This window comes from Scophthalmus maximus, chromosome 17 (assembly GCF_022379125.1).
Source record: "Scophthalmus maximus strain ysfricsl-2021 chromosome 17, ASM2237912v1, whole genome shotgun sequence".
Lineage (NCBI taxonomy): Eukaryota > Metazoa > Chordata > Actinopteri > Pleuronectiformes > Scophthalmidae > Scophthalmus > Scophthalmus maximus.
In genome coordinates, this window is record NC_061531.1 from 1,433,725 (window position 1) to 1,456,891 (window position 23,167).

The window sequence follows — 23,167 nt, forward strand, 5'->3', positions numbered from 1 at the left end:
ATCTACTGCTTTTTTTTCCGGGAAAGCACTTTTTTACCTTGTTAAGAAAAGTGCTATGGAAATAAAGTTTATTATTATAAGTTTATAAGTGTGTAAAACAGAGAAAAAATCCTTGTAAATGTTCTAATCCTGAATTTGTCCACACAATAATTCAACGCCTAATTCCGGTAGGTAGAGTTGGTCAGGTAATCAAACTCATGCAGCTATCATGATCAGTGTACGTTAAGGAATAGTGGCATTAGAATGTTCCAGTGGATACGTTATGAAAAACTGTGCTGTTATATATAACCTTGGTTGAAGGTAGTGCTTTGCAATAGTCTTATAGATTCCTCTTGTCTTAACTTTTTCTTTTTTTTCTCCCTCTTTGACTGTGACCCACACTGGGGTTATATTGTGGAGGCTGTTCTTGTTTCTGTCTGTTCCAATGCACTGTGCATGACATAGTTTTAATAAACTGGGAGGAAAAAAATCAGTACTGTACTAAGGAAATAGAAATCAATTGCTGGATCATCTGTCGAGGTGTTGTTCCATCCACCATGGTTACTGCAACGACCAGTGGCGCCATCAAGTAGGGGTCCGGGGGGGGGGGGGGGGGGGGTTCCCCCCATGAAATCATTGGTTTATTATTATAATAGTTAAATAGTATAGTGAGGTCTAAGTACAATAATATATAAAAATAAATGCAGCCAGCCTGGAAGCTTGTATTTGATATATACAAGAGCAGCAGAATTATACTAAATTCTGCTTTTATCTGATATTTTACATTGGGTACTCTCATTTAAATCAATAAGTTTATTTTTTATTAAGGTTAAAAAGTATAGTTAGGTTTAAGTGTCACAGGTTTGAAGGAGCAGGACCCAAATAAAGGTTAGAAGGAAAAAAAGAGTATTTAATAACTAAGGTAACAAAAAACAGACTTAAATAAACAAAATCCAACTCTCCAAAATATACTATAACGGCATAATAGAATTCCTGAAATTCAGTTATGGCTTTTGGTTTAGTTGTGCCAGCCCGACATTTTCAGTGGCCCCATCTGGCCCCCCCTGAGAAAATATTCTGCGGGCGCCACTGGCTTCGACCGATAGCTCAAGTACACTTCCTAAAATAGACAGTTGGTGGCGATGTTGGTCCGTATGTTGCCATTCGCCATTGAAAGAAGAAAAATAGCTCGACTGCGCCTGCGCACTCTACGTGCCGTAAACCGTTTTTACTGCAGTGCGCATGCGTGACTCGGGTCCAGAGCGTCCAGAGCTTTCGGAACGTCTCGAACTCTCTTCTCTCCCGCAGGTAACAAAGAACTTCTGACGTTTTCACAGTTTGACATGTGGCTCGTGTCCGCCAGTGTCTGTCCTCGTCCCCTGGAGCCCGTGTGTGTGTGTGTGTGTGTGTGTGTGTGTGTGTGTGTGTGTGCTCACGGCTAGCGGGTATTTGTTAGCAACTTTAGCCCGTTAGCATCAAGCACTCGCAGCGACACTAACGGCGACATGTTTCCCTCAGGATCAGCTGATCGCCTGAGAACAAATCTGAGGCAACGATGACCCGCCACGGAAAGAACTGCACGGCCGGAGCGGTGTACACGTACCACGAGAAGAAGAAGGACACAGGTGAGAGTCACAGGGGAGTAAACCCCGCACACAGTGAAACACATCACACAGCTTCACTAACACAATCCCAGAGGGGGAAATCAAATTGAAGACCTTTGGAAAGTTCCAATACTGAAAGATGAAATGATTTGCCACGCAATGCTGAAGACAGCTGGAGTGCAGTAGAAATGCATTGCTTTGTAGCTGAACAGCTGAAATATAGAATCTGAAACAGGAAGTGAATGGCTCAATCGACTCAAAAGCATTGCTTTGAAAAAAACATGATGCTGAAAAGTCCAACTGGATGTGTGGAGCTCAAATGCATCACCCTGAATCCTTTCACTTGAAAAGTGATATACTGACAGAGCTGAAAGTATAAATATGTCTTGAAGAAATTGTTAATATCACAGATAATTGGGTGTGCGTGTGTGTGCGCGCCAGACTCTCCTGCCACCACTCAAATGATATATACACTCTGTGTGTGTGTGTGTGTGTGTGTGTGTGTGAGAAGTGAACGATGTTGGAGCAACAACTCGCTGAACAGTAGTCTTGTGACACGTTTAAAAGGGGAAACAAAGTCTCCAGCTTTCCAAGGAGGGGCGGAATACATTTTAATAAGTAAAAAATATATTAATAGTATTAACAAGAATAGTGACAGCAGGAATGTCCTAAAAAAAGCTGAACCTGGTTTCTATAACGCAAAGTCGTTAGTCACAGGAACACTCTGGTTCTATATTTAAAAGACTGATGGCACCTTTCACACCAAAGGCCCCGTGTTTGGTCGAACTTTTCTGTTTGGTCCGAAACCTAAAGTGCAGGTGTGAAAGGTGCCTTGGACCAAAAGAGGTGGTCTCGGTCTGGATCGAACTGAACCATGGTTCAGGTCTTCAGCAGTGTGACATTTTTGGGGGGGATGGTTAAGACTTTCGGACCAATTAATGGAAGTCTAGCTGTCATTGAAGGAGAAAAAGAAGTATAAATTAGATGTTGTGAACTAAGATCATGTGAGCATATCCTGTGTGTCTTCCTCCTCAGCGGCCTCTGGTTATGGGACTCAGAGCATTCGATTAGGCAAAGATGCGATCAAAGACTTTGACTGCTGCTGCCTGTCCCTGCAGCCCTGTCACGATCCTGTCATCACGTACGTGTCTCTCTCAAACACAGTGTATAACTTCTTCATGTGACTGCATACATCAACATGGCATCATGTCTTGTGTCCTTTGCCGTCCTCAGTCCACATGGATACTTGTACGACAAACAGGCCATTCTTGAATACATTCTCCATCAGAAGACAGAAACTGCAAAGAAAATGAAGGTAAGGCTTGCTTGTCAGACTGTGTCTACGCTACACGCTGGTGTGTCCAGTTGGTTTGAGTTGAGCGCTCTGTCCACAGTGAAACACCCGAACAACATAAAAACTAGTGCTGTCAAAATTAAAGGCGTTAATCTTTGCGTTAACTGTGAAATATTTTACGTGTTAAAATCATTTAACGCCAGTGACGCATTTTGTTTACTCCCTGTGGCGGCTGACCTGTGTCACGATGTGTGCCACAACAGCGTTAGCCATTAGCCATCCTTGCTAAGGATTGATGCAGACAAGGAAGGAGTTTAATGCCTCGGACACACTACACGATGTTCAAAGTGGTCAGATCTCTGTACCGTTCACACTACACGACGTGCTGTGTTGTAATCGCAGACTCTAAGTCGTTGTGCTGTTCACACTACGTGACTCATCACACACTACACGATCCTTCAGCAGGAGAAATGTCTCCAAAGTATGAAAACATATGCGAGAAGTGACACGGGAAATATGCGATACACGCGAAACAGGAATTGTTTGTCACTTACGCGATGGACATCAGAAAGACACTGTTCAATTTATTGCAGAAAACTTTTATGTTGAAAGAAACTTGAAGTAGTTTGAGCGGACGCTCTCTGTGTCGTGCGGACGGAGAGAAACCCCTAACCCGCATTAAAGCAGCTTTAGGTTACGCTCGTCATCTGTTCCAGTGAAAACGCACAACACGACAAATTTTTGATTTGTGAAACCTAACCCTAACCCTACACCCCCCAAACCAGTAAACATAGGGGAAACACTGCTGCATATATTCTGCTTGATGATTTTTTTCAGAAACATGGAAAAGGCAATATGGAAATGTGTGTGAAGAGTGTTGTTGTGCTACAGTTAGATATCTGGGCACGTCGGCGAGGCCTCGGTGAGTCACTTTGGTCTTGATGGTCTTATTGGAAATCTGTATTTCACAGGAGAGAATCTTTAGTTAAAGAGATGCTATTTAACAATAGTATTTGAATTTAAACCTTCTTTTATGTATATCCATTAATACAAACTTCAGTCTTAAGAACAAAAAAATGATTAATTGTGATTAATCACAGCAAATTGTGCGATTATGTTTTTAATCGATTGACAGCACTAATAAAAACAGTTGAATGTCTTCTTCAAACTCCTCAGTTAACAGAAACTGTGTTACAGCGACATCTGGTGACGAGACAGACAGACAACTGGCTAATAATATCTTTAATTCATATCTGTGTTGACTCCGTCCACACTGAAACACCAACCTTTCCAGAACAGCCTTCAGATTTACACTCTGAAGGCTGTTCTGGAAAAGCAAAAGATTTTTGTTGAGAACGACAGAGGGAGAGAAGGAGATGCATTTTTTAAACTTATGTTTTTCATGTGTCTGAAGCATGACGCCTGTGCTTTTACAGAATATGATATATCTTTGTGTTGTGTTTTCCCAGAAGCAAAAATGATGATTCATTTTTGCCGTCTCTGTTGTGTTTTCCTCCTCTAACTGCAGCTGTATGAGAAGCAGAAAAAGGCGCAGAAGAGCAGCAGCCAGCTCGAGTCTAAGTCGGAGGAAAGGGAGCGGGTGGAGAGGTTCAAAACGAGGGAGAACAGCATTGTGTCCAAACCCATCAACCCATTCATATCTGGTACGTGTCCGTGGGCTTTGTCTATCTCACTGTACCAACCACGTGGCCACAAGGACATGGATTGTCTTGAAAAAGCAAATTGTGTTGGGGTAAAAAACAAAAGAATCAAACAACATACGCTCACATTAACACTTTCAGGAGTTATGAGCTCTGTAAGATATGATGGGGCCTGATTATTAAGGGCTTTGTAGTTGAGAAGCAGGTTTTTGAGTTCTCTTCTGAATTTTACATGAAGCCAATGCAGAGATGCTAACACTGGAGAAATATTGGGGCATCTTAACAGTAATGAATTACAGTAGTCCGGTCTAGATGTGACAAATGGATGGACTAGTTTTTCAGCATCCTTTTGAGATAGGATGTTTCTAATGTTCTTGATATTGCGCAGGTGAAAGAAGGCTGTCCTAGAGACTTGTTTTATGTGCGAGTCAAAGGACATGTCCTGCTCAAATGTTACTCCAAGGCTCGTCACAGTGTTATTATTATATTGTCAATACAAGAACCAGTCTGACACAGCTTAAGACAGCAGTTACAAAATTGTCCCTCTAAAGCAGGGGTGGGGAATCTCCGGCCTCAAGGCTGTATACGGCCCGAGAGGCCGTTTGATCCGGCCCGAGAGGCAATACATTAATACACCCCCCCAAAAAATAAACTCAGGAAAAATAATTTAAAGAGAGCAATTAATTCCCCCCGAGAAAAAACGGGTGAATGTCTGTCTTACCGGGCCATGGTCAGAGTCATTGAGTACAACACAAGCGTAACTGTCATCACGGAACATGGCGACTAGATAAGAAAAGTTGATGCAGAATGTCGTTCTTTCCACCATAAATGGACAAATGATAACTTCTTTACCGACGTGAAAGGTAAGCCCGTTTGCCTGGTTTGTGGGGGTGCGTCTGGCCAGAGAAAGAGCCCCGAAACAGCCCACTCGTGTCTTAGATCCGAAAATTAAGTAAGCCAAATTCTACATGTTATCAGTTAATCATTAAAGGAACTGAGAATTATTGGAGAATTAGTTAGATGCTGAAGACAATCTTAAAACGCGATGATTCTCTGGCTCTTGGTTAATAAAGTGCATATTTTTTTCCCCTGTGATTTTATAAGTGCTATGTACAATAAAGTTTATTATTATACTGGAAAAAAAGCTTCGTAGTGAGTGAGATAATAATAATAACTTAATTTTTTTAGATGTCACCCTTTTGAGAGCGTCAAACCAATAAGAAACAATAAGATGGATCAAATTCAAATTGGCCACAAACATGAAACAATGGGTCGTGATCTTGATGTTATTTCAATTAAGTTAAAAAAAAGCCTTAAAAATACATCGTGAGCTGCATGTTTTAAATATTTCAACAGAGGTTATGTGTTCAATAATTTAGTACGGCCCCCGAGGGATGGTCTTAAAATCAAAATGGCCCTTGATTGGAAAAAGGTTCCCCAGCCCTGCTCTTAAGTGCCTTGAGATAATGTAGGTTATGATTTGGTGCTATACAAATGAAATTGATTTGAATTGTTACCCTGTGCCCAGGTACGGTGGAGAAGAGAAAGACCAGCAATAGTTGTATATTAGCACGGTCACACTGGTTGTAATGATCAAATCTCTCACTTTCTAAAAGCACTAAAACATGATGCTCTCTGGAGCGTCTACATTTCTCATGCTTCCAGTTGTATTATTATTATTATTTCTATTAACAATTGGTCGAAGGTAAATTCATTTGCAGTAGAAACGTAACAGATTTCACCCCCCAGGACAGGACAACGGCGGTGAGACGGGCAGGACAGACGGCAGCTCCACAGCGGAATCCTCTGCCGCGCCCTCAGCGTCCACCTCCAGCCAGAGCCTTCCCAGTTTCTGGATCCCCACTCTGACACCGGAGGCCAAGCCCACTCTGCTCAAGAAACCAGTGAGTGGTTCATCCCTGAAATGTCCCATTTATCTTTTCAGGAACCAAATTCATAGAACATTCTGGAGCACTGAGTGTAGACTTGTGATCTCATGGCAATTTAACTGATTACTTATTACTAAGAATGACTTTATTCACCTCAAGGTTATGGGCCTAACTCTGTCGCACACTGTGGTTGTAGTTTTTGGGTTGATGTCACCGTATTTCTCTTTGTTTAGTTTATCTGTGTGGTTCATGTTGACACTGTTGAGGAGGTAGGGGGCAGGTTGACCCAGGATCGGTAGACGGCCTTCGACTACTGCATCAAAGTCACATGTGGAATGTAATGTGCAGTCATTGATTCACTCTCTCTCCTCCCCTAATTTCCCTAATGTGTCTCTTAGAGCAAGGCCGTGCTGTGTCCCATGTCAGGACGACCCATTAAGATGAACGAGCTGATCGCGGTGCACTTCACGCCGCTGGACCCGAGCCTGGACCGAGTGGCCTTGCTCACCCGCCAGGTTGGTTGTGTCAACACCCTCTGGATCAGTGTTCGGTGTAAACAGCGCTCACTGCTTGCACCCTGGCCTGACACAGCTTGGTCATGCTAACGTGCAGCGATGTGATTCCTGCGAAATCATCTGGAATTCAAAATTCCCCAGCCTAAAAATGTGACCTACAAAAAATGTAATTTTGGTCCGACAGCTTGAGCTAAACTTGCTGATGAAGACGACTGTCGCCGTCCAAAGTAAAGGTCCAATGGGAGGATACAAAGAGTTAATCATAGAGATTTACAGCGGTTTCTCAGAAAAAAACAGTTGTATGGAATTAATACTTTTAGTGACATAAGTAAAATTGAATGAGTTTTACTGTGAGACACAGAGATTCCTCCTGACCAGGTCCCTACTCAAACCTCTAACTTTGCTCAGCTTCTCAGTCACATCCGAGTATATAACGACATCACGCTCAAGTATTTCACCCCGCCTTGTGTCTTCAGGACCGGTACGTGTGCGCAGTAACCAGAGACGTCCTGGCCAACAGTGTCCCCTGCGCCGTCCTGCGACCCTCGTGAGTGCCGACATGTCCGCCCCGACTCTGACCTTCACACACCGAGTGTTTTCCGTGTGTTACACACTCTTCTCTGTGCAGGGGGACTGTGGTGACTCAGGAGTGTGTGGAGAAGTTGATCAAGAAGGACATGACCGATCCTGTGACCGGAGACCAGCTCTCTGACAGAGACATCATACCACTGCAGAGGGTATGTGTTGCACCTCTATCAGCTTCTGTTCTGGCGAACAGTTACAAAGTCGCTCTGTGTACATTGGATTTAACGGCCTCATATCATGTCACCTCATAAACATTAGGGTTCCTACGCAGTATGGCAAAGTATGGGATTTGGTTTTAATAATTTCCAGGTATATGGTTTGGGGAAAAATATTTTTGTTTCCAGACTGAAGTCTTAACAGATGTGAATCCAAAGATTTGGGAATATTAACAATCTGCCTCAATCTCTGTAGTCTAGTGAATCATTTTCCCACAGTCAGTGATAAACATCGCCATAGCAACACACTCTCTTTACCTGCTACTGTCACCACTGTATCTACAGACCCGTAGTTCACATATGAATGTGAGAGGTGGAAGGATAAGTAGTTCCTATCAACCGGGCGTTATTTAGATGATCCTGGTGACAGACACTTACTTTGTACTGTTGTTTCCCCTGTTGATGATAAAATACACATTTACCAAAAATTACTGAGTTTAAATATCAATATTTTAATATGAGAATCAGTCCTAGAGCAGGTAACATCAGAATTGGAAGTGTCAATGTTTTAATATCAATCTGCACAACACAATCAACTTTCCGGAAAAACCATGACTCACACAGGCAAAATGTAAAATGTAAAACAGTTGGATTTTTAAATGATTTAATTACATAATAATATTTCCTTAATATACATCTAGCAATTTGTACACAAATATCAAATATCGAAGAAGGAAATTTGAGTCTGGAAAAGAAAATGTGTAGGAACCCTGAATCATGCTGGCAACCATGCAGCTGACTGTAGTGACAAAGGAGCTATTGATGGATTATTATCCTACAGTTAATTTACAGGATTAACTGATGTTTTCAGTTGACCTTGTGTTTGTGCTCCAATGTGAATTTGGTGCTGACTGCTTGTCACGTGTTCTGTCAGGGTGGAACCGGCTTCGCTGCATCTGGCGTTGCTCTCAAGGCCAAAGAGGCTCGTCCCGTGATGATGGTGTGAGACGGCCGAGGGACCTGCACTGTTCTGTACATTCTCGTTGTGATCCACACACTGATGACTTTTTGTTCTTTATTCTTTCTGAAGCTTACTTGTTTTTTTTTTATTTAACCAGAGTAAAATGAATAGTCTCTATTATGTGAAACACAGTTCTCCCTTAAATTAGATTTTGATTGTGTGGATTGTGCCTTCAACGACTGTCCATACTAGACAGAATCATTCAGTTAAGGCACCAGTCTAATGGACTGATCTGTCATAGACTCATCCACTGCAAAATGCGCGCGCACGTGTTTAGTTGTGAGGACATTTAAGTCGGTCCTCAGAACGTCGCAGGGCTCTTTTGAGGGTAAGAATTGGGTTCATGTTGGGTTGAGCTCAGGGTTTGCATCGTGTCAACTATGATATAAAATGTGTGTTTTTTCTGTTAGGGTTAGGCTGCATTAAATGTTGATGTCACGGTATTTAAATGATATTGACTGCAATCAACGTTTTTCTGCAACTTTATTTTGATATGTCAGTTCAAGGGGTTTTTACATAAAACATACAGAAACCATCATGGCCGTTTTCATCATTTGTTGTACATGAGCTGCATATCTGCGCCTCTGTGTTCGTCTTGTCTGTCTCTTTTAAGTGACAAATCTGAAAACGCCATGAGAAACATTCTTCCTCTTGTGTTGTGGGAAACGTTTCACAGTTCATCGTGCTCGTCCACGCTCATGCCCCCGTAGTCGGTGATGGTGCTGCTCTTGATGTAGTCTACCTTGTCCAGTAGCTCAGAAAGAGACAGGCGGCCGTCCTGATGAGCAGAGCATAGGATGGACATAAATACAACAGCTTTTATTCTACGTATCATCAGACAGGCCAGAGAGAATCACTGCTCTGATTATGTGACCTGAAGCTCCTGTTGTTACTGAGGAGCACCCAGTCAGGTTCCCTGTTCCCACTGGTACATTTAATAACCCTGAAGTAAGTACAATGCACCAATCATCTATACGGACCAAGACGTGTGATTGCATGTAGCACCTGATTGTCATGTCCTTATTTTTATTTATTTTGATCAAACAGAGTGGTCAACATACAACTCAAATGCAGTATCACAGTAACTGTCAGATCTTAGTCCCATCCCCTATCCAACCCCCCCACACCCCTCATGAACCTAGTAGCCAGATATACAGTAGTTGGAAAATGGAAACATTTAACACATAAACCCAAAATAAAATAAATTAGGGCTGCCACTAACGATTATTTTCATAATCGATTTGTCGGTCGATTATTTTCTCGATTAATGGATTAGTTGTTTCGTTGATATAATTTTATTTCCCGAAAAATGTGTTTCCCAAATCCCCAAATGATGTTTTGTTTTGTCCCCACCAAAGATATTTAGTTTACTGTCACAGAGGAGCAAAGAATATTCACATTTAAGAAGCTGAAATCAGAGAATTGTGACCTTTTTTCCCATAAAAACTACTTGAACTGATTAATCGATTATCAAAATAGTTGGCGATTAATTTAGTCGTCGATTACTAATCGATTAATTGTTGCAGCGCTAAAATAAATACAGAAACAAGAACCGATTCATCTCTAAAAGACGAGGTTTAGTGGATGTTGACACCCAGGATGCGGCGCCAGATTGCTGGGACTCCTGGTTGTGTGCGAGTGAAACATGCACCAAACGGTGACAATGAGAATACCATTTATCGGAGGAACCTCTGAGCTCATCAAGCACTTCCATTCAAACCAGCCGCCGGAAAACCTTTTGATCGCGTCGCTGTCGTGTGCCTGTGGAATACTGAGCCTCTTGACCTTGAGGACACGGCCCCTGAGACCTCAGAACTGGTGTCATCAGCAACAGTGTCACACCCGTGTTTCAAAGTAAGAACCTCATATAAGATTGGAGATTCATCCCGTCCTTTCTGCTGTTTCTCCCAGAGTTTCCCTTCAGGACCTCATTAGTCCGGTGGGCAGTCTGAAACCTCCTCTAGCCCTGTCCACGACCCACATCCCTGCTGAAAGGTGAACTTGGCTCTACCGCCTCATGCCTGGTCTCCATCATTTGTAGATCCCTGCAATGTGGTTGACCCATCTATTCCCGATTACTACAGGCACCCATCTAAATTACATTTCATTTCAAAGATTTTAGAGAAATGTTCTAGACAGCTGTCTGCACACAACATATTTGACATATTCCAAATCAGAAGCATTCCACTGAAGCCATTCTTCTTAGTCTCTTTATTTTCTGGATTCTCTTCTTCAGTGGAGCTGAAGATAGTCGACAGTATGTTTTAAGCCTGGTGTCACTTACAAGTCGTCTATATTGTTGACTGCTATAAAAGACTGGATGGCCAATCCTTTTCTTCATCTTAACCAGTATGGAGGACCTCAAGGGACATAGAAACTGAAATAGAGCATTTGTCTTTATTTAATAGAGGAGAAGGTGGTAGAGGTCCTCCATACTTCAAGTTCCTCTACCACCTTCTCCTTCCCACAATCCATGTCATATGATAGGCCAGGTGTGAGCCAATCAGGAAGCTTGTTCCCATGCTAATTGGCATTGTTTTACCCAACCAACACAAGGCCCCCAAGTGTCACAGAATGACTTTCCAAATGGAATTCCGAATTGGATAAGGAAAATTAGCAAGGAAATGGATTTGAAAATGACAAGAGGAATTGCCCTTTTGCCCTATTAAAAGCTGTATTCTTAATTCGGTTTGTGAATTTAATTATTTATTTCTGCTTTTAAAAACATAATTTTTAAAATGATCTTATTTATTTAGGAAATCATTAATGTATTTCTAAATCATGTATTTAAATGCTATTTTAAAGTCTCATTGGGAAAATATTTTTAGACTTCCTCCATTTAATAATGGATTAATATAAGATAGGATAATATATACCTTAATTCTTCCCACAATGGGGAAATTTGGGCATTACAGCAGCAAAATGGACAGAAGAATATAGAAAGAAATTTTAAAAAGCAATAGGTATGTACAAAATATAATATTAAATATAAAAAATAAAAAATACTATCACGGCCAATCTGACACCTCTGATGTTGACGTGCATCTGTCGTGGTGAAACTACACATTTCTGAAGATGGACTACAAAAACATCTACCAAGGTTGGAATTGAAATAAAAACAATAATCTAGGCTACGAAACTGAAAGGAAAAGGTTGTCACAATGAGAAGGTTTGCTCTCGCTCCTGACCACTCATATTGATCCACATTACCACCTTGTGACATCAGATGTAAATGATTCATATGTAACAGTAACTTACATGATGACCTGGCTCATATTCATACTCTTCTTCTTCTTTGTCTTCTTCAGATTGAATCGTTGACGTTCGTGCATGGCGCGTCACGTTAGAGAACGCAATGAATTGTGGGGCGTCTATATCTCCTTACTCTCACATAGGAAGCTCCAGTGTACCCTATGCTAAAGGAGATAGGAAAGGACATGTACAAATTCAATTGGCTTAGGAAGTTTCCTAAATCTTGACGTGACACAGAAGTATTTGATCAGCAGCCATGGTGAGAGCTGTTCGGATTCTGAATGACAAGAAGAGGAGCTTCCATGCTTCCTATCTTATCTCCTTCAGCATAGGAAAGGGGAAAATGCTGTCCCACAATTCATCACGGCAGCATCATCAAACAAAAAACCCAAATAAAAGTCCTTACGTGATAGTTTGAGCTCCAAATCATCAGCATGAATATAGATTATTCTCCGTCACATCTGTCCAGTCAGGAGTGTTGTTGAACAAGCATATCAAACTTAGAGTTCACAATAATAGATACAGGTATAAAAGTCATTTCAACCCCCGATTTTGAATATAATTGCAGTCCACAGCTAAAAATAAAAAGGTATGTATGTAGTTGTAGAGTAGTTAGTGCAAAATAAACACTACACTGGTAGAAAAAAGATTTTATTCAAAAGGCAAGCCCTGAAAAAATGTCAGTAACAGCTTTAGGTCTCCAAAACCCCCTGGTGTCCTCTCGTCCAGCTGAGTTTCATACACACTGACAGCACATCATGTCTACATGCTTTCTGACCTGTGTTGCCACGCGTGTCTCAGATACAAAAACAACCTCCAGTACACGCTGGACAACGTGTGACCTATGAGGACAGACGTCTCAGTAACGGACATGTGACCTACACAAAGAAGGAGCGCTTCAGGCCTCAGTATGATCTGTACTCACATACACAGTATGTGATTGCATGCTTTGAGCCCGTGTCTGTCTGTGTGCATGTGTGGATGTGAACTCCAATCCAAGTTACAAAGGCCCCCCCCCGCCCCCCCACAACCCCCGTCATCAAAAGTTACAATAGTATTAAAATAAAACCCCAAAAATGAGCTCCCTTTTGGAGTGTGAAGGCTCATCAAAGTTCATCGTGCCTCTTCGTTAAATCCTCCCCGTAATTGGTCGCCTGGCTGCCCACAAACATGTTCCAGTTGGCCAGAATCTCCTTCTTGGTTATTTTCTCGTCCTGTTATTTGGTTCATTGATTGGAGATTGAGAGGAGGAGGAGGAGGAGGAGGAGGAGGAAGGGGAAACAGGAGGCGATGAAACACAGGAGTAAGACAAAGCGAGAGAGAAGCTGGTTAATAATTAAACCAAGTTAACCCCAATTATATCCCCCATGTTCACCGATATATACTTGTAATGACAGTCAGTCTGACGTAACTCTCTGAGCCTGCAGCAGTATGATTAAAGATGCACTATATGCATAGTACGGTCATTGTCCTGTTCATGGGTTTACTGCGTCACCTTTTGTTCTGTGACGTGTGCGACTTGTTTGCTGCAGTTTCTTTTTCAGCCGCCTCAAGTTGCAAATTACAAACCACAGTGAGACTAAAATCACAAGACTCGTGAAACTTGGCTCTGGCACATTCTCAAAACAGAGCGAATACAGGCTAAAGGAGACGTCACAGGGCTGTTGAATGGGGGCTCGTGACATTTAGCGAGCTACCTGATAAGCTGCCAACTCACTGTAGATATACTGTACATTGGTAATCTTGAGCTCACATATAACCCCTAACCCTACAATATCACAATGGTACTGCGTCGATTAAATGTATTTTTCACCTGCACGCTGTTATTCACAAAGGAGAGTCTTCACTCCATCCCTGCTATTCTTTTTAACATGGGAGTCAGCCTCAAAACTATTCTGGTATCTGGTTTTGAGAAACGAGATTTGTGGTTCAGTTTCAATGTGTGTGTGTGTGTGTGTGTGTGTGTGTGTGTGTGTGTGTGTGTGTGTGTGTGTGTGTGTGTGTGTGTGTGTGTGTGTGTGTGTGTGTGTGTGTGTGTGTGTGTGTGTGTGTGTGTGTGTGTGTGTGCGTGCGTGTGCGTGTGCGTAAGGCCTGAGCGGGTGGCGGGCCTACCTTGTCCGTGTCCGTCTCGTGGATTAAGTGTTTGGCTTCATTGTCGGCGTGGTCAATCTCTCCTGGCAAAATCCAGTTGGCCACCTCACCGGCATCCAGGTAGCCGTCCTGCACAACCACAACACACACACAGTGCATCAGAGGAGGGGACCAACCATAAGAACACGTCCGAGACCCAAATCCACTTAACGCACAGAAGATAGATGTAACAATGGTTTGCAGTCCATTCGAAACACGTCATTGTTTACAGGAAAGAAAGCACAGATCAACCTTTCAACTGTATTCACACCTGAATGATTCCTCTTCATTGTTTTAAGAACAGATGTGAGAGGCTTCTTCTTCTCACCTGGCAGAATTCGAGAAAGTCATGTTGCCGAGTCGAGAAACGATTAATGAATAGCAGTGCCGCTTTTACCTTGTTGGCATCTCTGAAATCTGAGAACTGTTTCCGCTCCGTCTGGACCCAGTCAGGCTCACTCTCGCCATCCTCCTGAGTGTACATGTCGCCTGTGGAGCAGCAGGACACACATTTTTTAGGAACGTTGCCTCCTGGTTAAGGAGTGGAGTAGCTGGTCTGAGACCAAACAGTCACCTACCAATGTACTCATATAGGTTGATCTTGCCATCGCCATTCTTATCAATGTCTTCCACAGTCTCCTGGATAAGAAAATGGTGTCGTCATTTTCAGTTATTCTCTTAGGTTTCTAAACAGTGAAAGCTCTTGAGGAGCAGGGGCAGTAATCTGAAATGGCATGAGCACATAACATGCTGCAAGAGAAACACACTTTAACAAGACAATCAGACATGGCAGACTCCACCCACAAAACACTGCGGGGCTGTGACCTTGACATCAGACCTTTAAAGGTCATCAAAGAGCAACCACACTTTAAAAAAGGGCTTTGGTTCCACATGCGTTCTTACCGCAAGTGTCCTTGGGCCAGATTCTGAACCCAAACTGCCCAAATGAGTGATGGACAAATCAGTCTGTGTGTGCAGGTGAATGTCAACTGTACTATGAAGCACTCTGAGTGCTACAGTATATAAATCCAGTCCATTAACAATCCATCTACCACTGACATTCGTAGGACATAAACGACAGTTGGTCGTACCTGCACCACCAGGTCCTTCATGTAGTCGAACTCCTCCGGGTGGAGGAAGGCAGTGAACTCCTCCCGCGTGGCAATACCGTCCCCGTCCCGGTCGGCTGTCTTGAAGCGCCTCTCGTCCCGTCTCAGCATGGACCTGTAGGTGTCCTTGTCTTCAACATCATCAAACTCCTCATCTGGAAACACAAAAAGTTTTCTTCATATATTCCAGGGTGGTCGGAGTCATCGCTGCAAACTATTCTACTATTGAATATTCATGATAATCCATGACAACTGAGCCATTTACTGATGAAGATCATGCCATATTAGGGAAAAAGCTCCAGAACAACTAATAAATGGAACTTGAAGTGACACTGTTGTGCTACGATGTTACTCATCTTTCAGTCTAAGTTCAGTCTTGACCTCCTGACACTAAGTCAACTCAAGACACGTGCAGGTTCCATTAGAGTAGAGTAAGGCCATGGGGTGTGGCTGAAAGCCCCCAGAAAGGCAAGTAAGTGGATCTTTGAGATGATGTTATTTACTGGGCAAGACAGGTATACAATGCCAGGACAGGCTCAACCCATCCTGAACTGGATAAGAATAATAATAATGATTAATAATAATTACCCAGATAGTATCCATAGGTGGTGTTTTTGTACTCCTCCCAGCCGATCTTGCCATCTTGATTCTTGTCATATTCGTTCCAGTGCTTGTTCACGTTCTCCTCGATGTACCTCCTCTGCCGGTGTTTGATCCAGTAGTGCAGCTCGCCGTGGCTGACGTAGCCGTCCTTGTCGGTGTCGATGCGGTCCACGATCTTCCTGCGGAGAGCGACGGGCTCGGGGTTATGGTAAGTCAAGAGTCTGATGGTACTTCAAAATATTTCAGTCAATACCACGAAGCTTTAGACCGGTCCAGAGCAGAGTGCAGCCTTTACCATTCTTTAACAATGTCTGCATTTGACTATCTCAAAACCTCCACTTATTAAAGTCAAATGATCTGCTCCCTCCATGCTTTTGGAATTTGAAGCCAAAATCTGTACCTAAACAAACCCTGTCTTCAGTATAAAACACCCTGATGAATGAATAAAAACATGTAATGCAGCAGTGACAGTTGTAAAGAGTGCGCTGAAGGTCAGCTGAACCTACGCCAATCTGTCTTTGCTCTCGTCGGAGGTCAGCTGGTCAAAGGTCTTGGCCTCCTCCTTGCCCAGAAAGGCCTCGTGGTCATACTGGAAGCCCTGCGCGTCGTTGTGGTCGTGGTCGCTCAGGTCGGCATGGTGATGGACGCGCTTCTCCTTCGCGGGGACCGCAAGGGCAACGGCAGCCAGGACGCAGAGGGACGCGAGTGACTTGAGCAGCATCATGACGGACTGGAGAGGAGACAGAGAATACACTCAGACATCAAGTGAAATTGCAGGTCAGTTTTGCATCAAAAGAGCCGACTGAACGACAGCACTCCCCAAAGGGTCGGGGGGGGGGGGGGTCGAAACTGAATCAGTACATGCTCAGAGGTGGCTTCTGGGCATCCCTGCGCCTGACAACACAAGTCACCCAGATCCCACCCCCACGGAGGGGTGGGGGTGGGAGATACAGACCCTGGTTCGGGAAAGATTCACCAATAAAATGCTCATGATGGGAATTCCCCCCCAGCATTCATCTGTACCATGACCGTGTCATCTGCGGACTTACACGAGTCGCACCATTAAAAACCCCGACTCTTTCACTGTGGATGTAAAAGCAGAGGGGCAAACAGCACTGTCCTGGAGGATCCACCTGGACATCAGCCCACTGTCCTGGAGGATCCACCTGGACATCAGCCCACTGTCCTGGAGGATCCACCTGGACTTGTCCTGGAGGATCCACCTGGACATCAGCCCACTGTCCTGGAGGATCCACCTGGACGTCAGCCCACTGTCCTGGACATCAGCCCACTGTCCTGGAGGATCCACCTGGACATCAGCCCACTGTCCTGGAGGATCCACCTGGACGTCAGCCCACTGTCCTGGACATCAGCCCACTGTCCTGGAGGATCTACCTGGACTTGTCACGGAGGATCCACCTGGACGTCAGCCCACTGTCCTGGAGGATCCACCTGGACGTCAGCCCACTGTCCTGGAGGATCCACCTGGACATCAGCCCACTGTCCTGGAGGATCCACCTGGACGTCAGCCCACTGTCCTGGACATCAGCCCACTGTCCTGGAGGATCCACCTGGACGTCAGCCCACTGTCCTGGAGGATCCACCTGGACGTCAGCCCACTGTCCTGGAGGATCCACCTGGACGTCAGCCCACTGTCCTGGAGGATCCACCTGGACGTCAGCCCACTGTCCTGGAGGATCCACCTGGACATCAGCCCACTGTCCTGGACATCAGTCCACTGCCGAGGCATGGCTCAGCACATCCACCATCTCCCTCAAATCCATCCAAAGACAATAATAACTTACTGCAGTGATAAGAAAGCGTGTAGGGGACACGGACTCACCAGCCTGCAGCAGCCTCTCCCGTCACCTCCCTCCGGGTGTGAGCAGCGGATCTCGCTACGTTGGCACTCGGGACTTTTAAATACCACCGTCGGGGAGGCGGGTCTTCCTTTTCCGGACACCCAATCACGAGCGCCCCCAGGGTGTTTCCGACCAATGCGAGGCGGGACGCAGCGGTGAAGTCCCCGTTCATTGGCTGCCCACCGCCACGTTGACACGCAAACGCATGAGAATCTCTTTTTTTCTTTTTCCCCCTTTTTTTTTCTCTTTTTTCCCTCTTTCTGAACGACGTGCAGGCTGATCTCAAGTTGCGTCACACTGACAGACTGAGGTGACGTCACACTCTCAACATCTCTGCAAGATCAACTTTTAGAGAGAGATGTTTTCCTTTTTTCTTTTTTTTAAATCTCATTCTGCTGCCACAGCAGAAAAAATAAAAAAGGGATCAGTTCGTGGAAACTTATTTTTCAGAACATGAAACATCATGTTCTAAATCCTTATTCGAGGAGTAGGGGATGGCTCATTTACAGGATGTGAGGGCTTCTACGGTGGATGATGAGCTTTATTAAAGTTGGAAAGATATTCACACACTCAGACCCACTCGGGTCGATGAGTGACAAACGAACACAAGCATCAGGCTGTCAGGCTCTCTCTCAGGCCTCCTGCACAAAAGGCTTTTGCCCAAAAATATACATAAAACATTGCTATAAAAATACTTCTATGAATAAAATATGTACACCAAAATAATGTGTGCCCTCACAGTAGTAACACATGTATTTGAAACTTAAATTAAACATAAAACAGGAATATTGAAGGTGTCTAAGACTCCAATTTAGATGAAAATTGAAAAGAATTTCCTCACCTTTTATATATGGCTTACTTCCATGTTATTAAACTATGCAGTCCTCTAAAAGTACATGAGACAAATTTCGTTTATCCTCCCTCTTCCAAAGTAAACACCAACACTTTATTACATAGTGCAACATGTCACGATCTAAAATATGTTTTCCTGAACAAACATTGAACAACGGTCTCTGTTCGAACATGCTTTTTTTTTAAAACTGGTGACAGACATGTTGTCCATGTCACAGTCCATGTCTCTCTGAAGGCGTAGACAACCTTCCAGCCCTAGAATATCTGTGTTCCTCTGAGGGTCCGAGCCATACTGGACCAGGAGAGGGGCTTGGGACGGCCTCCATTGAGGGAGCCTACTGCAGCAGTTGTCTCGGGAACACGTGTCGGCGCTGGTTCCTCCTCTCTGCAGACCCGAGTCGGCACGGCGACCCTGAGGGCAACCCTGTTGCGCTGGTAGAGGGAGCCGTCGACGTCCACCAAGTGAGACCTCTGAGCGACCCTGGAGACCTTCCACAGGTGGTCACCGTCACGCATGGCCCTTACAACCTTGACAGGCAGATTCCGCCTTGCTGTTTGCTTTTGGGTGCCTTGGAGAGGGAGTCCCATGCTCAAACTCCCATTCAGAGGCAAAACGAATGCACTGCGACGCAATTTGTGGGACATTGTCTGTGCAAACTGCGCCTTGCATCGCTTGATGACTGACTCAGATAATTAAGGGAATTAAATCTGAATAACGGTGGACTATAAGCCGATAGTCTTTCTGCCTGTGGCTGAGAGATCCTGGTGGGCAGTTCACGCAAGAGCATGTTCTCCCTTTGCTGTTTGTGACGGACTCGTTGCAGTCCTTTATTTCTGCCTGAAATATTCAAAATGTGTCTTGCGTTAGAATCGCTTGGTAAGACAATCACAGAATGGTAAGACAATTCTGCGGCTAAGAACTGTATGTCATAGGGAGGGATGATATTTCAGTATTTCTTCGAATTTCTTTCGTTTTCATTGAAATTATTGCAAATTAGCATATTACAGAAAACATGCAGCTGGAGGCCTTGGAGGTATTAAAGACTTCAAGGTGGTGATTAGCCATCTACAGGCATCATCCTTTAACAAACAATACAGGACACTAACCTTACTAAGTTAGTTAAAACGTCATTTATTCATCACAGACAGAATGTTTGATAGACAACAGTTAAAGCCATCTAAAATGATTACATCAATAATCATCTATCTCAGATCACAAGTGCAAAAAAGTCATGTCAAAAAATATTACAGAAAGTCATCACAGACGAGCCATGTCGTCATGGTCACCACCGTACACCCTACTCACTTCATTACATCTGGATCAACACGAGACTAACTGACCATGTGAACTATGTTTAACACATATTTACATTGGGCTTACTGGATGACATGGATGTTAAAGATGTCAAGTTAACAAACCTAATTTATTTATAGAGCAAATTTATATGTAAAGATTTAAATATATTCATATATATATATGTGTATTTGATCGTAAAGAAATGATGTGGTTACACTTAATAAACCGCTACACATTCCCTAGATTGTGACATGCGAGGGTCTCGAGTGTTCAACAGAATCAGCAGAACTTCCGCTTGAGCAGATGGTAAATAATGATATTTTGTGCTGTAAATTTATTTAAAAAATGTATGTAGTACAGCTTTGTATCAGCCGGGATCTACTGGCCTATTTGATGCCTATGCTTCCTGGTCACACTGAGGCAAGTCTGGGTCTGTCTCAGCCACTGCATGGAAACATTCCTACAAGGTGAGTGTTGTTCTCATTAGACAAATTAACCAACCATTTAGAAATCGTCCTTGCAGGCTTCTCTCGTGTGGAATAGAAAAATAAACTTAATGTCACTTCTCAGAATTAGTTTTTGAATCGTGGAATGAGCTCACTGTTGCTCTGTCGTGGCTTTTGGGGGTAAACTTAAACATCAAAAGTAGGGTTTGGGGGTTAGTGCTATAGGCAAACCCCTAAAGTAGTCATTATTTTCCAGAAATAAATGCGGCAACTGATATGAAGCTCTCGTTCAAGAGTAAAATACATTAGTTTAGTTGATTTAAGGTGACCGGTGGCTCCTGTCGTCTGGGGGGGGGGGGGGCACATTAAGTTACATGCAGGCACTAAATCATCTATGACATTTTCATGGTCAATTTAAGATTCACATTTTCTGGGCTACAACATTTCAGGCTGAAAGGTCATGAACAGTCATAGAATCAAACGAGGGGCATTTCTACTGGGCAACATTACATGACATGCAGGACGGCATCTCAGCCAGGTCACCGCTGCCTGCCTCCGTCACAGTCGACCTGTGGTCTGGCGGCGGGAGGAAGCACGTGAGCACTAAAAGAAGCTGTACGCAAGAATTCGTTCTGGGCCTATAATTAGGTCCATTTGAAGTCGCCATCTTATTTACACGTGTCTAATGATGTGTGCTACCTGCAAAAGGAACAGACCCACGACAAAGCCTGGCTGGTGACCTCTGAACCTCAGCCATCTCCGATTTATTCAGCGGTTCGACAAGGACGATTTAATTTTCGGGTTGGGGGGAAAAATCGGAGCAAGTCAGAGCTTGCTGGCCAGATGAGGAGAGGGGGGCGTCGTCTCTCTGTGTCAGAACTGGACAAATGTCACCAAGAGACAAGAATGGACGAGATGAATGGAGCTTTACGGAGAGTTTTAAGATGACTCATGGGAATGCATCTTAAATCAACATATTCCGTGAAGAACATCGACTGCTCCCAGCAACATTTTGGGGGAAGTGTCGTTTTGTGATCTCCCAGCAAGAAGCAGGGGAGAAATAATTTTTTGACTCCTGCATTCAGCACAGACTTTGGAACTAGCCGAAAATGTTGGACATTTCCCTCCCCTAAGTTAAGCAGAATAATAAAGTAAGAAATGTGATTTGCTGGCGTTACGGACAATCAGCTATGACTTCATCCAGACGGGTACATAAAAGAACATGAATCCAGATGAGAGAGATTCTGGACTTTTTATGGCCGCACATGTGAGAAGACAACTCCATTATGTTTTTGGGGTAAGAAGATGGAGACTGGCCAGTCTGAACTGGCACTGGGTCTTGAATCAATGGTTATATGGGTTATCTGCCAGAGGCATTGGGTGGATTGTGCTTATCATTACATGGGCTTTCTTCTGGATTTAACTCAGGCTTAGCAGGTCAGTCACGTTCCCCCCGGGCTCAGGGTTTACTTGTGCTGGGCCAGCACGTCGTTGAAGACGTTGAGGAAGATATGCACATGGTACTCCTTGAAAACCAGCGCTGGACGGAAACGGATGGATCGGTCCCCACACCCTCCCAGGAGGACACCTGTCAACGACAAACGCTGTCACTCCATGTGCCGGACACTTCAGTGACCTCCACCTTCACAGGTATGTTAGTGGTCAGTTCACATCACACACTTTTCTAGTCTTATCTAGTCTGACCGCTCAAAGCGATTTTCATTTATTGCCGTAAGAGCCGCCAGAGGCAATTAATGGTTAAGTGTCTTGCCCAAGGACACATCAGCGTGCTGACTGGGGGAAGCTGGGTTCAAACCACCGTCCTTCGGGGTTGGTGAGCGACCGTCTATATCTCGTGAGCCACAGCCGCCCCGATGCCCAGAGTCTGATATATTCCGACTTTGACCTTGTGCAATACAAGAGTATTTATTCCGTTAAAATAACTCGACAACACATTGACTTATTTTCACCAAACCTGGTGGGACTATTACTTAGGTTGGTATATCTGATATATGATTAAACTTTGAAGCTGAGTGGTCAAGGTCAGGAAAAATATTGTTAAAAAAAAAAATGATCACAGCAAATAACATCAAATATTCAAAGCTTATTTTGATCAGAAAGAGAGGCCAGCAACAGTGTAATAATGCATTGACTTTTGCAAACAATAAGATTAGAGACATGATCTACAGCTCATTTGACCAATCTTTGGTCATCGTGTGGTATGAATGACATTATTCTTCTGTTTAATCTTAAATTATATAAGATTGAATCCTCCAGGGTTTATCATTTGTAAAGATAACATTACCAAACACAACATTAACATGTTTGTATGACCACAGGCCTTAATTGTTTTTTAGCCCAAAAAACAAAGAGTAAATATGATTGACCATCTGAGTCATCTATCACAAAACACCAGCTTAGTTTTCACCTGCCATATAATTTAATTCTGAAATCAGCCTTCTATCACTTAAAGATATTACCAGAGCCAGAGACCTGTTCCAGTCATGACCTGACCTTGTTTGTAGCACATTGGACTACTGTAATGAAGAAAAAGCAAACACATTCCACCCGTTTCAAAATCCCCTCCAGAACCCGCGTCCCTTAGCTTTTGATAATCAGCCGTACACTAGTCGGGCTACAGTACACCACAGGAAGAAAAGGGCATCGGCTCAGGTCATGCTCATTATATTGCGAGTGTATTCTCCACAACACGACGGTACACACTCCACTTACCTGAACCGCCGTGCTCGCTCAACAGCGAACGCACGTCAAACCCCAGAAATAAGAAAGACGGACCGACCTTTGTCTCTGGCTTTGAGCAAGAGGCTGTTGCGAGTGGCGTCGTCACAGATATCGATGGCGCAGAAGGTCCCCTGCCCCCGAGCGCGGCTCAGTATGCTCGGGTATCGAGTC

At 43.8% G+C, this 23,167-nt stretch overlaps 3 protein-coding genes across 4 annotated transcripts in view; 1 reads left to right on the plus strand and 2 right to left on the minus strand.

Annotated features, from left to right (window-relative positions):
• Nucleotides 1–1,142: 1,142 nt before the first annotated feature.
• Nucleotides 1,143–9,241, plus strand: LOC118288348 (nitric oxide synthase interacting protein). The gene is made up of 10 exons (XM_035614352.2): nucleotides 1,143–1,287; nucleotides 1,498–1,604; nucleotides 2,619–2,724; nucleotides 2,817–2,898; nucleotides 4,406–4,541; nucleotides 6,288–6,442; nucleotides 6,826–6,942; nucleotides 7,419–7,489; nucleotides 7,571–7,679; nucleotides 8,617–9,241. The coding sequence occupies exons 2-10, from the start codon at nucleotides 1,535–1,537 to the stop codon at nucleotides 8,686–8,688; spliced, it is 918 nt and encodes a 305-aa protein (XP_035470245.1). The 5' UTR covers nucleotides 1,143–1,287; nucleotides 1,498–1,534; the 3' UTR covers nucleotides 8,689–9,241.
• rcn3 (reticulocalbin 3, EF-hand calcium binding domain) lies at nucleotides 9,170–17,774 on the minus strand. Of its 2 annotated transcripts, none has more exons than XM_035614351.2 (8): nucleotides 17,641–17,774; nucleotides 16,304–16,527; nucleotides 15,783–15,976; nucleotides 15,177–15,349; nucleotides 14,664–14,724; nucleotides 14,483–14,574; nucleotides 14,068–14,175; nucleotides 9,170–9,481 (listed from the first exon to the last, which is right to left on the minus strand). In XM_035614351.2, the coding sequence occupies exons 2-8, from the start codon at nucleotides 16,519–16,521 to the stop codon at nucleotides 9,374–9,376; spliced, it is 954 nt and encodes a 317-aa protein (XP_035470244.1). In that variant the 5' UTR covers nucleotides 16,522–16,527; nucleotides 17,641–17,774; the 3' UTR covers nucleotides 9,170–9,373. The 2 variants fall into 2 exon arrangements, with proteins under 2 accessions (XP_035470244.1, XP_035470243.1); XM_035614350.2 differs by lacking the exon at nucleotides 9,170–9,481 and adding an exon at nucleotides 12,591–13,169.
• Nucleotides 17,775–19,623: 1,849 nt separating this feature from the next.
• Nucleotides 19,624–23,167, minus strand: part of abat (4-aminobutyrate aminotransferase) — a 30,790-nt gene continuing 27,246 nt past the window's right edge. The window contains exons 15-16 of the mRNA XM_035614348.2: nucleotides 23,055–23,166; nucleotides 19,624–21,842 (exon numbers count right to left, since the gene is read on the minus strand). Coding sequence (XP_035470241.1) covers nucleotides 21,721–21,842; nucleotides 23,055–23,166 — 234 coding nt within the window. The 3' untranslated portion in view covers nucleotides 19,624–21,720. The remainder of the gene's footprint in view (nucleotides 21,843–23,054; nucleotide 23,167) is intronic.